The following is a 13,731-nucleotide window of genomic DNA, read 5'->3' as shown; positions in this document are numbered from 1 at the left end:
ATCACTTTTGCAGTGTCTGGATAAATCACATGGAAAAAAACTACAACAAAGGTCAAGATCACACAGTTTAGTCACTTTAGTCAGTTTTAGAACCTGCAGCAAACAAGTAACAAGCATTTGTCTTCAGTAACCCCCCGTTTAAAACCATCATTTAGCAAGGATTTGTCAAAGTCCTGGACCTGTGACCCTTCAGGACTGAAAAAGCTGCTGCTGAGCAACACTTACATCTAGTAAGTGTAAGTTACTTGCAACAAGTATTCTTAAACCTTATTTAATTTAAATTTAATTTAAGCTAAACTTCATACACACACACATGCACACACACATGTAAATATATATAGAGTCATAAAACCACCATTATTGAGTGCATGAACAGTGGATTTGCAGTTCTATCGGTGAAACCAGGAGCAGCAAGCTGCCCCTTCACTGATTGCAGTGTTATATAAAAAGGGAGAAGCCTGCACTAGGTTTGGATGCAAGCCTAGTTCTAATGAATACTAATCCATTATACTGCTGAAGTGCTAATTGAGTGAAAGTTTATCCCACTACTGAAACATTAGACTACAGCAACTGGATGTTCTAATATAGGATGAGCCTTCTCTGCCCGACTGGATTTCGGGTCTCAGTGGACACGAACCCACCTGCTGCACACAGGAAATCAACTTAAATCAACACATTTACACTCAGCTGGCAGTTTATTAGGTACATCTACCTAAAATATGTAGTGTACTAAAAGGCTGCTGCAATCAATTCTCCCTCATGAAGGAGATAACTTTCAGCTTGTGTTCAAGCTGTTTCAGGGAGATGGGTGCAGTTTGTGCTGAATTATTAGTCATTGTACTGGCAGGTGTTTCTCTTATTTTATCACCCCATTCATACCAACAAGGCAAGGCTACCACACACTTAATCTTCCAACATAATTATTTGAAACAGTTTGAACACAAACTAAACATTATCACTTAGACTGTGCTACTTTGATTTAGGTATTTCTAATACACTGCCAACTATAAATAATTTCAGACACACAACACTTAAATCTTTGATGCAAGTTTCACAACAATGCAAAGCCCTTTAAGTTTGCAAACACAGCCAGGAAACACAGCTGAAAAGGCTCATATTCTGGTACATGTACTTGGCAAATCACAATTTAAAAATGGTTTAAAATTCAACTTGTTTGATGGAGTTAGTATACTTAATAGTCCAGCTGTACACCTACATATTACAGTTAAAACACAACTTACCTTCCTCTGCTTAAGAGCAGGGATATTTTATGTGATAATCAAAAGTTTATGGTTTAAGTTCATAGTACATGGACTAACTAATTGTGAAACCAAGGTTAGAAACCAAATGCATTATTCTCATCACAGAATGAAACTATACCTTTGTAAACCAACTAACCACTAAACCTTTGTTTGGGGCCTGCCCACGTCACCTGTTGCACCTCTAACGTTTCAGCCTATGTAGTTAAATCTGAGTGGAAAACCTCAACAGCAGAAAAACCCCGTTAACACCTCCCAACAACAGCTACACGGCGACAATAAAAATAAGACTAAATCGTTTTTCCTGGCAGTGAGAGCTGAATGTCACGTATGAACATTTCAAAATAACATTCCTGATAGGCGCTCAGTCGTGAGGGGAAAGTGCGGCTGTCAGCTACTTACACTGGAGTCCGTTTAAACAACCAGCCGATGAAATAACAGCAGTTGCGTCGGAGTCCTGCGGGTTTTATCCACAATATGTCAGAAGTGACAACCTATCTTCCCCCGTTGATTAAGACATTAGTGTCAGCACACAGGTCCTCTTTCAGTGACCTGCTCCTTGCATTAGAGCCACCGTGGGTCCGTCGACCTCCGAGTTGTAGGCTGGCGTCAAGTCCCGCTACAGGCCGGCGGGCTAGCTTCCGGTCAGGATGTTTCCAGGATAAAAGTCTCTTTAGAGCAGAACAGTGAATTACCTTTTTTAACAATTTGTACTCCGGTGATATGTATTCCTTTCAATGTAAAAGACTGCCTTTCTTCCCATTTATTGACAGTAACTACAGTATTAGTTTTTAAACACTATATATGTATTTTGTAACACTGAATGGAGACTATAAACAGGTACACTAAACGTGCCTAACACTGTAGGGAAATAACTAGAAAACACATTATATTGCTCCTACATGGAGTGGTGTCATGCATTTTTCTTGAGAGGGTAGTTTTCACAGTTCTCTGGGATTTTTATTTAAAAGTTAATTATACATTTTTTTTGCAGCACCAATTAAATGCTGCAGCTAATGAACAATGAACATACAGTAAGCCTCAAACAATAATCAAGCTTGTCTTTCAACACACTGTTGGTTGTAATCACTAAGTTACAGTAAGATCTTACCTGAGATCCTGTGGCTCCCTCTGAGTCTCCCCCTCTCCCTTCTATTGCCTGTGTGTTCTGATTTAAATGAATCATGACATTCAGAAAATTCAATTAAATAGCACCATGCTGCCCAGAGGCCACATCATACATGTAAAATATGTGATACAGTACTTTACAAATATTGTTTGTTTGTTCTGACACTGTCAGAGAGGTATTAATTAACTTCTTTATTATTATTGAGGATGCAGTTTGCAGTGTGATGAACTTCACTGCATTGTATTGAAAGTGTTCCTAATATTTTGTCCATACCATCTTCTTGATAAGGGAAGTGTTCTGATTCTGATTTTAAAACTACATATAGGGGCACCCTAAACTGAATAACAATCAGTCAGTGACCTCTTATTTTTATTTTATTTTTGTGGAATGGAATATAATAATTGGTGGGCTAAATTCCAGTGCAATGTTGTAAGCCAAATTTTGACAGAAAAAAAACATAAACAAAAAAAATACAATTTTTGTCCACACAGTTTATATCTAAACTTTATTTTTGTGCATTACAATTTATTTATATTTACATGTCGAAGACCTAATTGTGCAGTGATGTTCCAAGTAACCTAATGTTTTTTTCAAGGTCACAATTTTATTCAAACTGTGTTTCACTACAAAAACAGCAACAATATAATTAAATATATATTCTAAGCCACGGTTTGTTGTCCTGCCTTTATTCTGAAGGTAAACTCGCCCCATATCCTGTACTGCTGTGACTACATCTGGTAAAAAAGCCACATCTAGTGCAGCATTTAAAAAAGCACTTCCAGCAGCCCTAAGGACATCTATAACAAGGTTGAGCGTAAAACATGAGTTTGCGTGATAGTCAAGTGGATATTTCTGTTTGCATTTAAATATCATAGAACAGCAATTTTTTTTTTACTTTTACGTTATTTTTACTTAGAACTACTCAATGATAACGTAGACAACTGTGCTCACACTACAGGTTAGGGTGTAAATGGAGCAAACACATTAGCTTTATGGCTGATATGTGTTTTACACGTTGAGCTTAGCTTAACAGTAAAACTCCAGCTTGGACTGGTGAATGTAGAAGGCTTCTGTTGTAAACTTGTCCCTGCAGAAAGCTTTGAGGCATGTTCTAAAAAGAGATCACATAACACATTAGAGCAGAATGGAGACTAACTATTCAAAACAAAACCAACGGTTATACATGTCTGAATACATCTGTAGTAGCAGGATTTGACTGTATATTGTTCATTTAGAGCTGAGCACAGAGACATCACTCCCTGTAGAATTCATCTGAGTCCAGCCCAGTTTATTATCAGTTTATATCCTAGAGTTATTACATTATTACTTTCATATATATGTGCTTGTTTACCCCACGTGGGCATATTTGCATATTTTCTCAAAGAAGAGGAGACACTGTCAACTCGCTGTGGTGAGAGCGGCTGTTGTTCTTACACACACACTGGGAACACCAGCACGCACACAAACGCAGGCTCAAAAGAGGAGATCATGAGTTTCGGCTTACTGATTTACAATCTCTGTGCCAACAAGTGTCCCTTTCCAGCTGTAGTCTTCCAGGTGCTCTCACCCCTGTACTGCTCAGGTGTGGCCGGTTCTGTATTTAGTACAGTCCTAATTTGCTATAGGAAATTCTTTATGTCAGCTATTATCTCATCCTGCTGCACTGTCTCCAGCTGAGTTTTAAGATCATAGATGTATTGTCTCAAGTTAGTCATATGGAGATATAGTTCCTCAGCTGTTTGCTGCTAATCAACAGCTTCACTGATTCACTAGATATATAAGATGTAAAGAGTGAAGCCTAGACATATCCACTATGACACCTCCACTAGAAGTGAACTCACTACCTCTATTGATGCTGGGAGGTGCAGGAGGCATATTTATGGCATTGACAACTCTGATAACAGTCACTAAATGATGTGAGAACACTTGAAACTTCTTACTTTATTGTCTTCTTCTAAGAGAAATGACATAATTTTTTACTTTTCCCTTTCCACTTTTGCTTCCCCAGTTCCCCCCAACAACATCAAGCCTGCCCTGCTGAAAAGAGAAAATACTATCAGTGCAGATGCAGCCAATCAAGGAGCACAAAGCAAAGAAGGGTAGAAATTAAGAGGCACAACAGGTACCCTATGATGCCTAATTAAAGTGGTCCACTGCTAATGATAGCATAGATATCATTCACCTTCTTTTTAATCCATACCATAGGATGATGCACTGCAGTATAAGTTCCATCTATTCAGTCTGTGTGTGTTCAGGTGCCTTTATTTTTTTCTTTAATTTCCTTTATTTTTAATCATCCCTTCAGTCTCATTGGAAATACAAACTTGGCCATATGCACTATACTGTATCCATATCAGTCTGCCTACTCCTTATAGGTCTGCACATGACCAGCCAGATGTTGTATTTTATAACAATGTTTTAAAGGAAGGATAAAGGCTTTCTTTCTTCTTAATTTCAGTTTTTTCATTGACTAGATGTCTTGAGTTTTTATTGAGTTTTGTTTCAACCACAACAGGGTGCTATAATAAGTCAATCAGCAGAGATGTTCTATACAGGTGATACTAATTAGTGTTTGATTAAGATAAGTCATTATCTAATAGGATGCCTAATGAGATTGTATATAGAGTGTTTTTCATGTGATGTTCTTGTTCAGCCCCTGATGATGGCAGTAACTGAAACATTGGGCTTTTAACATGCTTTTGGAATAAAGAAAGACAAAGTAAGTCTGTGTGTGTGGCTTCTCTTCTTCCTCTTTGTCAAGAGTTCCTGAATGACCAGCACCAGCATAAGTATTGTGGGGATGAGATGCTTCTTATTTGATAATAAAGTTTTAATGAAATGTATTTACTGAATTTTGTCTTTTTGTTTCTTTTTTTTTTATTTTATATTTAATTACAACAGTATTGTCTTATCATTAATATTACCATCAATCAACCACATGTATAGATAAAAAGAATGCTGTTTAAATTCCATTTAGTTGCTTCACTTTTAAAGACAGAATATGTTCTTCAGTTGGTTTGGGCTATCAAAGAAAAATGTGACAGGATAGAACTGAAACTGGAACTTCCGTAAACCATTCCAGAAGAAAACCTGATTCAAAAGACCACTTCCTATAAATTTTAAACACTGATAACTGAAACCAGCCATTGAACATAGACATCACGTCTCGCTTCAGGTGATTGAGGCATTTCAGCCTATCAAATATTGGATTCACTGGGTTATTTTAATTTACTCTGACAAGTTTCAGGCAGTGATCTCACATTTGTAAAGGATATGAGACATGTTAGTCTAGCTCTAGTGAGAGGGCATCCTGGATAAAACTTGGGAAAATAAGGCCATCTGTTGGTATTACCATGAAGGTACAACCCATCACAGTTTATAACACAAATAGCATGAAATAACATCAAAATGGAGTATATTTTAATTAATCAAGCTGGGAAGTGGGAATTAAAATTATTACTTTCAGCTGCATTGATATGGGAAAGGGTTTGCCATACTGTAACTCTCTTCTTATCAACTCCACTGGAGTGCATGGTAACTTTTTAAAAAATATTTTTTTATAGTTTGAGTGAATTTCCCTTTCCAGACCACATCTGGAAACTTATGGCACCAGCTTGGGATCTTTTTAAACATGTCTATCACAGTTCACAATACACATACAAGATATGTCTTTTTTACAACCTTCACCTAATGGTTAAATTTCGACATTTACGGACTGAACTGAACCCTTTTCACGCCATTAAACCTGATTCGTTCCGGTTCATAAGAAGCCCTCCACCGTCGCCGCCACCTCCAACACCGTCCCTCCTCAGACTTTCCAAATAAAACGGATCCAGCTGTGTGCAGCTGTGCGCCCTCCATGCGTCACACCGCTCTGCTGCTCGGTAGACAGACTGTCAGCAGCAGCTAAAAGCAGGAAGGGAAGCAAAGATGTCCGGTATCATGCCGCTATTGGTATCTTTGACGTTGTGCTTGTTGTGGACCAGCGGCGGAACTGCGCGGAGCGGGGCACTGATCCTACGGGACGCCCTGGAGCGGGGCCCGGTCAGCTTGAACGACATGTTCCGAGAGGTGGAAGAGTTGATGGAGGATACGCAGCACATACTAGAAGAGGCTGTGGACCAGGTCTGCGTCATATTTTATTCATCCATTTAAAGGCAGTGTTATCTTACCTACATGTCACCTATCTGGTAGCCTTTCTCATCACTCGAACCTTTTTTTTTATTATACCGGCTGACAGAAATCAGTAGCAGTGTGGATGATGTGACGTGTAATTGTTTTGACAGTCAGCTTTCTGACTACCTGCTGACTACCAGGGTGAGGCATGTCTTGAAACACTACGCATAGTTTCCACGCCTGCTTTCTGTCTGACCATCGTCATGTCTGAGTACCCTTCTCATCATCATAACAGCAGCCGCTCAAAATGGATACTGTCCAGTCATTTCATTGAAAGAAATAAATAACCCTAATTCCATGTAGCTGGTACTTTGGTACAGAGACTCTTGGAAGACAGAAAGTGTTTTTCTTCAATTTATTTCTACAGGTCCAGTAAGTCTTGTGTTATTCAGGGTCTGGTTTTGATCCTTTGTCAACTGTTGGTAAGTTTTCCCTTAAGGTCATCCAAGCAATGGAGATTAATGTCAGTCAGAGAGTGTTGCCTATCATCAGACTGTTCACAGTTATAGCCCCCATGTAGAATCATACTTCCTGCAACATAAAAAAAACTGATGTATAAACAGAATGAAAATGCAAGTGCTGTATTTAATAGAATGTTTCTGAATGGATCCCACATGTATTCTAATATTCAATCCACCAGATAACTACTGAGAGTGCTAAATCATCTTTAACACCGCTGGATCGGCTTCCTAATTACCACCACGAGAGTAAGAAGGTGGTAAAAAATGGAGACAGAGCTGTTCGGATCCTTGATAGGACAGACAAGGTAGGGGTTAACTTTTCAAGATATGGTAAATTATGTAACCCTTTCATGATATTAAAGGTCACTTGCCATGGATGGTGCTTTGTTTCCTAAGTACACCCTCTACTTGTTTGAGTGGATTTAGGAATGTGCTGCGGGGTTAGGGCTATGGTTGTATTTTCTTTCCCATTTGAATAAAAATGCACATAATACCAGTATAATTTGTTTATTTTTTTGGTTGGGCCTAATACAGTATGTCATTCTTTCTGCAATTTATAGGAAACAAATAACAAAACAGGAGAGACTCAGCTTTCACACACCCATATGGAGATAACTGGTCAGTGGAACAGTGTGGACAACGTGAGTACTTTACCTTCCCTGACCAGAAGAGTGAGTAATTAGGGGACAATGGGACTGGTGCATTATGGCATGTAAATTTCTTGGTAATTTAGCTTTACTTCAGTCTCATGCTGACATGATGAGAAACACGAAAATAGCTGATCAAGATGTAGTTCTCATGAGGGTTTAATGGGTTTCCACAGTCCTGAGTCAACAGGATTGACACTATGTGTTTGGTTTTCAGGCCGAAACATGACTGCCCCAGTTTCAGACCAAATGGTTCTCTTTTAGTGGTGGTGATGCAGACTGTAATAGCAGTCTTTCAGAAACACAGATAACAGTTTGAGTCATTATTACATTCCAGTAAGGATTAGTCATCTGTTATTTTTCATTGAAGAACTTTTCAATGTATTCAAGGCACTTAATTTATTGCAATGGTTCTACATTAGCATTTACTTTTAGTTTTGTATCCATAGTGTATGTACGGTAAGTAGAGACAGAGAGGTGGTGTTATTCCTGAAACTCGGTTTTATAAAGAATGAGATCATCCAGTAAACAGACCTACCCTATAAGCTAGACTTTTCACAGGAAGCCAGCTTGGGCTGAGGTCATTGTTGCTGCCTGCTTTGCCATTTTACTTTACAACGGTGGTTTTGATCTTTTTATTTCCTGGCAGCTCTACAGAAAGTGGTTATGTCAATAGAGCTTGCTGCTGGAAAAAAAAAATACCAGGGAAGCAAGCAAGCCTGCAAGCCAGGCAGAGTAAGGTCTACTCTTCTAAAATGACTAACTGTGCCACTATACATATAGTCACACTGGCATTGCACATCAGGAGGTCCCAGTAGACTGTCTCAGCACTTCATAGAAATGACCCAGTAAACATTTTTCTCTCTTCTTTTTTTTTTCTAAATTTAATGATGAAAACATCTGGACTAAAACTACATTTGGCTGAAATGCTAATATTGGAAGCCAGTACTGTTTTAACCTTATTTCAGTGGCTAAAGGCATTTAGCTTTAATATCAATTTTGACTTTAATGAATTTTCCTACTCTCTGTCACCTAAGATTGTGAAAGCTTTATGTAATGGTCTCCTAGAGCCAAAACTCTAAAAAGTCTAAATAATACTTAAAGTTTCAGCTCTGACATCTTTTCACCATTACCAAATAGATGTATTTTATTTTGGTGATTCAAAGGTAAAAAGATGGTTAAAAGTTTGTTTTAAAGTTATTTTTATTAATAAATTAATTAATCAATGGAAACTAGCCCATATTTTTGTAGTTTTGATAGTTTTGATAGTTTTGTTCTATTTATATTACAGTGATTGCATGAGAAAAATAAGACAGACACAAAAGACAACACCTAATTTGATTTGCTTTGTAATATAAGGGTTAATAAAGATGTCACAACATCCTGTGTCCAGGCATCCTGACTTGTTGGAAATGTTCAGGCAGATACATGCCCTCCCCAATCAGATTAAATCTACTAATTGTTATTCCACTTGTTCGTCTAAATGCTGTTATGCCACTGGCTTGGCCAGTGATTGCTCTCAGCAGCAAGCTACAAGAGACATCACCATTAGGATTTACCTCCAACTCTGCATGCCTCCAGCAACTTAAACACCAATTCATACACATATTTTAAAGGTGCAACCTTCTGTGCAGCCGTAACATCCTAGGTACGAAACGCGGTGGCCGTCTCCTTTGAAATAAAACATGATTCCCTATAAAAAGCCCGTCTTTGGTTTGTCCATTCTGGGCTACTGTAGAAACATGGTGTTGCTTGAAAGTAAAATAACTTACATGATATTAAATCATGTTAATGTGATAAGACTGACAAAATATGAAAAACATAATTGGAGTTGATTGTCTGTTATTTTTCTTTTCAGAGTTCACTTTGATCAAGTTATTTGTTCAACTTAAGAACGTGGGATAAGTCTATTTTTCCTGCTAATTCAGGGCTTAGCTTGGCCAGCTGCAAATTTGCCAGGAATCACACAGGCTTATATTTACAGTAGGTCTAACGCTCAGTGAGGAGTTTCTTTTTCTGCAAAGTAATTTGTGGAAAATATTTTTATAGAGTGGTATAAGTTGCTAGTGGACCTACTGTATGAGACTAATAACAGCCATAGTCATCTGGCAGTTATTAAGATAATTGCAGGTCAGTGCGGTCCATATTTGTAGTTTCCAGTGGGTCTCTGTCACCTTAGTGCATGTATACAGTACATTCTGCAGGCAGCCTGGTAGCAGACATGCAGCATACATGCTCGAGTGTTTGCCATGAGTTACCCTCCGTAATGACAAACAGATTCGGCTGTCGGGCTTTTGAGCCTGTCTCCAACTCTAACACAGTCCAGTCAGTCTCAGTTAGACATGCTGTTTCAGGGACGTGGCTGTGTGTCAGTGCTGATTTCTCAGAGGCAGCACACACTAAGATAAAGATAAAAAGAAGTATTTAGATGGTGAGTTCACAGCAGGCAAGTGCTGTTTTTGGCAGATGCTGTTTCCTCTGACCTCTGGAAATAAGTCAAACTAAAACTCAAATATCTGATTAGCATTCAAAAAACTGACAAGAAAAGTTCAGCTAAACAAGCTGGATTTATGCTGCAGAAAAAACACCTCTTGAAAAAAGCTTTTTGCTGTAAGATGTATTTGGTGTTCCTGCAGATACTGACCAACAGACATTTAACATCACATTTATATATTTGCAGCTGAGCTCAGTTTGATAGCAGGAAATGTTTTGGGGATCTAAACATTTGGGTTAAGTTTCAATCAGTATGTCATACTGGGAGAGGTCACATCATAGAGGAGATAAAGATACTCCAGATTCACTTTTTCTTCTTTACCATTTTATTCTGACCGAAAAATCTTTTACCAATAACTTTGGAAAGAAATCAAGTGTGTGTTTCCATGGAGACAGGCTGTGGCTGGCAAAAACACAACTTCAGAAAGTAATTATTCGGTGGTGCAGTGGAACTGTTCCTGTGATACAGAAAAATGTAAACCATAATTACAGCTGGTCATGTTTTTCTCTGTGGAATGGCATATTACATTTTCATCCAATGAGCTTATGTTTTTGAGTCATGTAAATAATAAATAGAACATTCAAATGAAAAAGTTTATTATACAGCAACACATCTGAGGAAGCTGATGATTTACAGTGACAACATTTAAATAAAGTACAGTTTACATTGATCCACTCATGATTTAATGAGCATTTAATTCTGTGCTCTGTTGTCCTCTGTCTACCCAGGAATGCATGGTGGATGAGGACTGTGGTGAGCTGAAATACTGCCTGTATGAGATTCAACACTCCAAGTGCCTCCCCTGTATACCAACAGATATGGTGGGGGCCTTTTCTACTTAATGTTTGTTATGTGAAGGATGCACTGATCAATCAGTTTAACGCAACTTCGTAGTTTATTGCTCCCCTCGAGTAGGCAATGAATGGCTAAAAACAAATAAGACCATGGACTCTCCAGTGGCATTGCTACAGTTATCTTAAATCAAAGCCATCTTATCACAAAGAGCATCTGCTTCTATGTACAAGCTTACTTGAAAGGATAAACACATGGAAGCGATTTCATCTATTGTGTTATCTCATCTATTGTTTGCCAGTAAAAACTAATAAAAACCTATATCTGTTTACCTGTAGGATGCCACAAAGCACATACAAAGCAGCAGCATTCAGCACATAATCGGACCTGCTGCTGCGTAAAGAAAAAATAAACATAGTGGCTGCGAACCTAACCCGTAAAAAATCCTACAAGTCTGAATTATTACGTGTGTCTGAACACAGTGCCAAAACATCTAAACAATGTGTGTTAAGAAGCATTAATAAATCAAACATCATAAATATCTCAGTATTAAAATGAGATAAAGTGAGATGAGATGAGACAGGGAAATTCTATGCAATGCTACACGTATTGGTACACATATATGCTACACATATTACGTTTTATGGAAACTACTAAAATAGGAATCTGTGCAAGTATGAATGATGTTAAAGTACATGATGTATGGATGTTTGCCTTACATTTGCTTTTGTAAACGTGTGTCCCCACCCAGCCCTGCACTAAGGATGAGGAATGTTGCTCGGATCAGATGTGCGTGTGGGGCCAGTGTACAGTCAATGCTACCAAAGGAACAGAGGGAACTATCTGTCAGGGCCAGAGCGACTGCAGGCCAGACCTCTGCTGTGCCTTTCAACGAGGTGAGCTTTCACAGACAAGGCTGGAAATAACACAGACAAGACAGACTCAGTTAATGTCATATTCAACATATATTTCATGAGATCAAATACAAGTACACTCTATATTACCATATTTGAAATTATGTCTTTAGCTCCCACTGTTTTTTCATGTCATTCATGTAATATCTGCTTTCCTTTTACCTGTCGCTTTTTCGCTTTTGCATTATATATTTTTTTACTTTAGGTTGTTCCTCATATTTATCTTTTTAATTGCTTTGAAAACCACTAATTGCATTTTGTTTCTATTGCTATTATAAACTGAGTGAATATGCCGCTACTATACTACAAAAATTATATATTTTCTTACTGACATCTAGTGGCATCTAACCAGGTGATGCTTTCCTTGCCATTTTCATTTCACACCCTGTTGTCTGTTTACATAATATATTTGATCAAATGTAATGTGGTTACTTGTGGTTGACCTTTAATATATTTATTACCATATGCAGGGAAAAAGAGTGATTCAAGTAATAGTAGGGAAACAGAAAACATGCTTATAAAAAAAATGTTTAAGAAACTGTCCCTGATTTAAGTAATCATCTGTGGTGTTTCATATAAATCAATTCAAAATTTGCTTCTTCCTCACTGATTTGAGCAATCAGTTAATAATTCAGGTTGTAGTCAGCTTTAACACTTAGGACCAGACTCCAGTATTAAAGCTACAAAAACAAAGACAGTTTTACACTTCCATTCTTTTTCTCTCTGTTGCCTCCTCCAGAGCTGTTATTTCCAGTATGTAACCCCAAACCAGAGAAGGGTGAGACATGTCTGAGCCACCCTAACCTGCTGATGGACATGCTGGCCTGGGATGAGGACGGCCCCCGTGACCACTGCCCCTGTGCTGATGACCTCCAGTGCCAACCTCATCGGTGAGAGAAGAAATAATAGTACACATTTATAATTAAAATGAGGAGTGTAGTTTCGGAGGCTATTTAAAGTTCATCTTGTGGTAAACTTCCTGTTTTCTTCAATTTCCATTTTCCTTTTTTCCAGACGTGGCTCTGTTTGTGGAGAGTAGTAGTGGAGACGGAAAAGCATGAGGAAACTACACTAACTCAGTGATCCTCACTGATAATTCACCAAAGAACAGACCACCTGCTGATCAACAGTTTATTACATGATGTTGCTTCATGGCAGGACTCGTACTGTGTTATTTATGCCTTTATATCAGTGTGTATTATATATCATGAAGGAAATAAAAGACTTGTTTTTAGTTCCTACTGAGAACCTACAAAATCACTATTACGGTCTATTCACTTGGTGAACTACAGCAAAACACATTAGTGATCACTAGGGGGCAAACTTCTCACTGTAATCTGTGTGTATCAGGAAGTGTAACCCGAGAAATAATCATGGGAATAACACACAGGCAATGGCACATGAAGAAGATATTCACGATTAGGTAGATGACCACATAATAGTAGAAAATGTGACTTGCACATTAAGAAAGAGTTTTCCAGCAGAGAAAGTGAATATCTAAAGGCAGAGATTTGATGCAAATTATAGTCTTTCTGTTTTTCCAAAATGCCTTGTCAGTTTTTGCAGTGATGCATTAATCATGTTTCTTCTCAGAAACCCACAGTTTCACATGTAGGTTACATGTGAAAGTTTTTACCTATGATGCAAAATACCATAAAATTACAGTTAAGCTCTTGCACTTCTGCCAAGACAGCTTACACCCACTTCTAGTATATGGCACCTGTGGAAGGCACATGGAAAGTGTAAGAAACAGAAGTATTCTTTCTAATGTAAAATAGGGAGGGACTCATCTCTCAATTCTGTAGATTTAAACTGTTAACCCCCTAAACAAACAAACAAGAAATGTTATTTTTCACCAT

At 38.1% G+C, this 13,731-nt stretch overlaps 2 protein-coding genes across 11 annotated transcripts in view; one reads left to right on the top strand and one right to left on the bottom strand.

The window, feature by feature from the left end:
• Window positions 1–1,881, bottom strand: part of mical2b (microtubule associated monooxygenase, calponin and LIM domain containing 2b) — a 46,206-nt gene extending 44,325 nt beyond the window's left edge. For all 10 annotated transcript variants that reach the window (XR_004463098.1, XR_003295978.1, XM_026312066.1 and 7 more), the window contains exon 1: window positions 1,662–1,881. The gene's annotated coding sequence lies outside the window, so the exon portion shown is untranslated. The remainder of the gene's footprint in view (window positions 1–1,661) is intronic.
• A 4,269-nt stretch (window positions 1,882–6,150) lies between these two features.
• dkk3b (dickkopf WNT signaling pathway inhibitor 3b) lies at window positions 6,151–13,132 on the top strand. The gene is made up of 7 exons (XM_026310726.2): window positions 6,151–6,513; window positions 7,205–7,330; window positions 7,586–7,666; window positions 10,895–10,987; window positions 11,710–11,854; window positions 12,612–12,762; window positions 12,887–13,132. The coding sequence occupies exons 1-7, from the start codon at window positions 6,319–6,321 to the stop codon at window positions 12,909–12,911; spliced, it is 816 nt and encodes a 271-aa protein (XP_026166511.1). The 5' UTR covers window positions 6,151–6,318; the 3' UTR covers window positions 12,912–13,132.
• The last annotated feature ends 599 nt before the right edge of the window (window positions 13,133–13,731 follow it).

This window comes from Mastacembelus armatus, chromosome 6 (assembly GCF_900324485.2).
Source record: "Mastacembelus armatus chromosome 6, fMasArm1.2, whole genome shotgun sequence".
Classification (NCBI taxonomy): Eukaryota; Metazoa; Chordata; class Actinopteri; order Synbranchiformes; family Mastacembelidae; genus Mastacembelus; species Mastacembelus armatus.
The sequence above is the reverse complement of the archived record's forward strand: the minus strand, read 5'-3'. Positions and strand labels throughout refer to the sequence as shown.

Bases quoted from the DNA above. Each gene is read 5' to 3' on its own strand.
- dkk3b (XM_026310726.2), top strand. From the start codon at position 6,319: ATGTCCGGTATCATGCCGCTATTGGTATCTTTGACGTTGTGCTTGTTG. The intron at 6,514-7,204 runs GTCTGCGTCATA...TCAATCCACCAG, and splicing joins TAGAAGAGGCTGTGGACCAG to ATAACTACTGAGAGTGCTAA. The intron at 7,667-10,894 runs GTGAGTACTTTA...CTGTCTACCCAG, and splicing joins AGTGGAACAGTGTGGACAAC to GAATGCATGGTGGATGAGGA.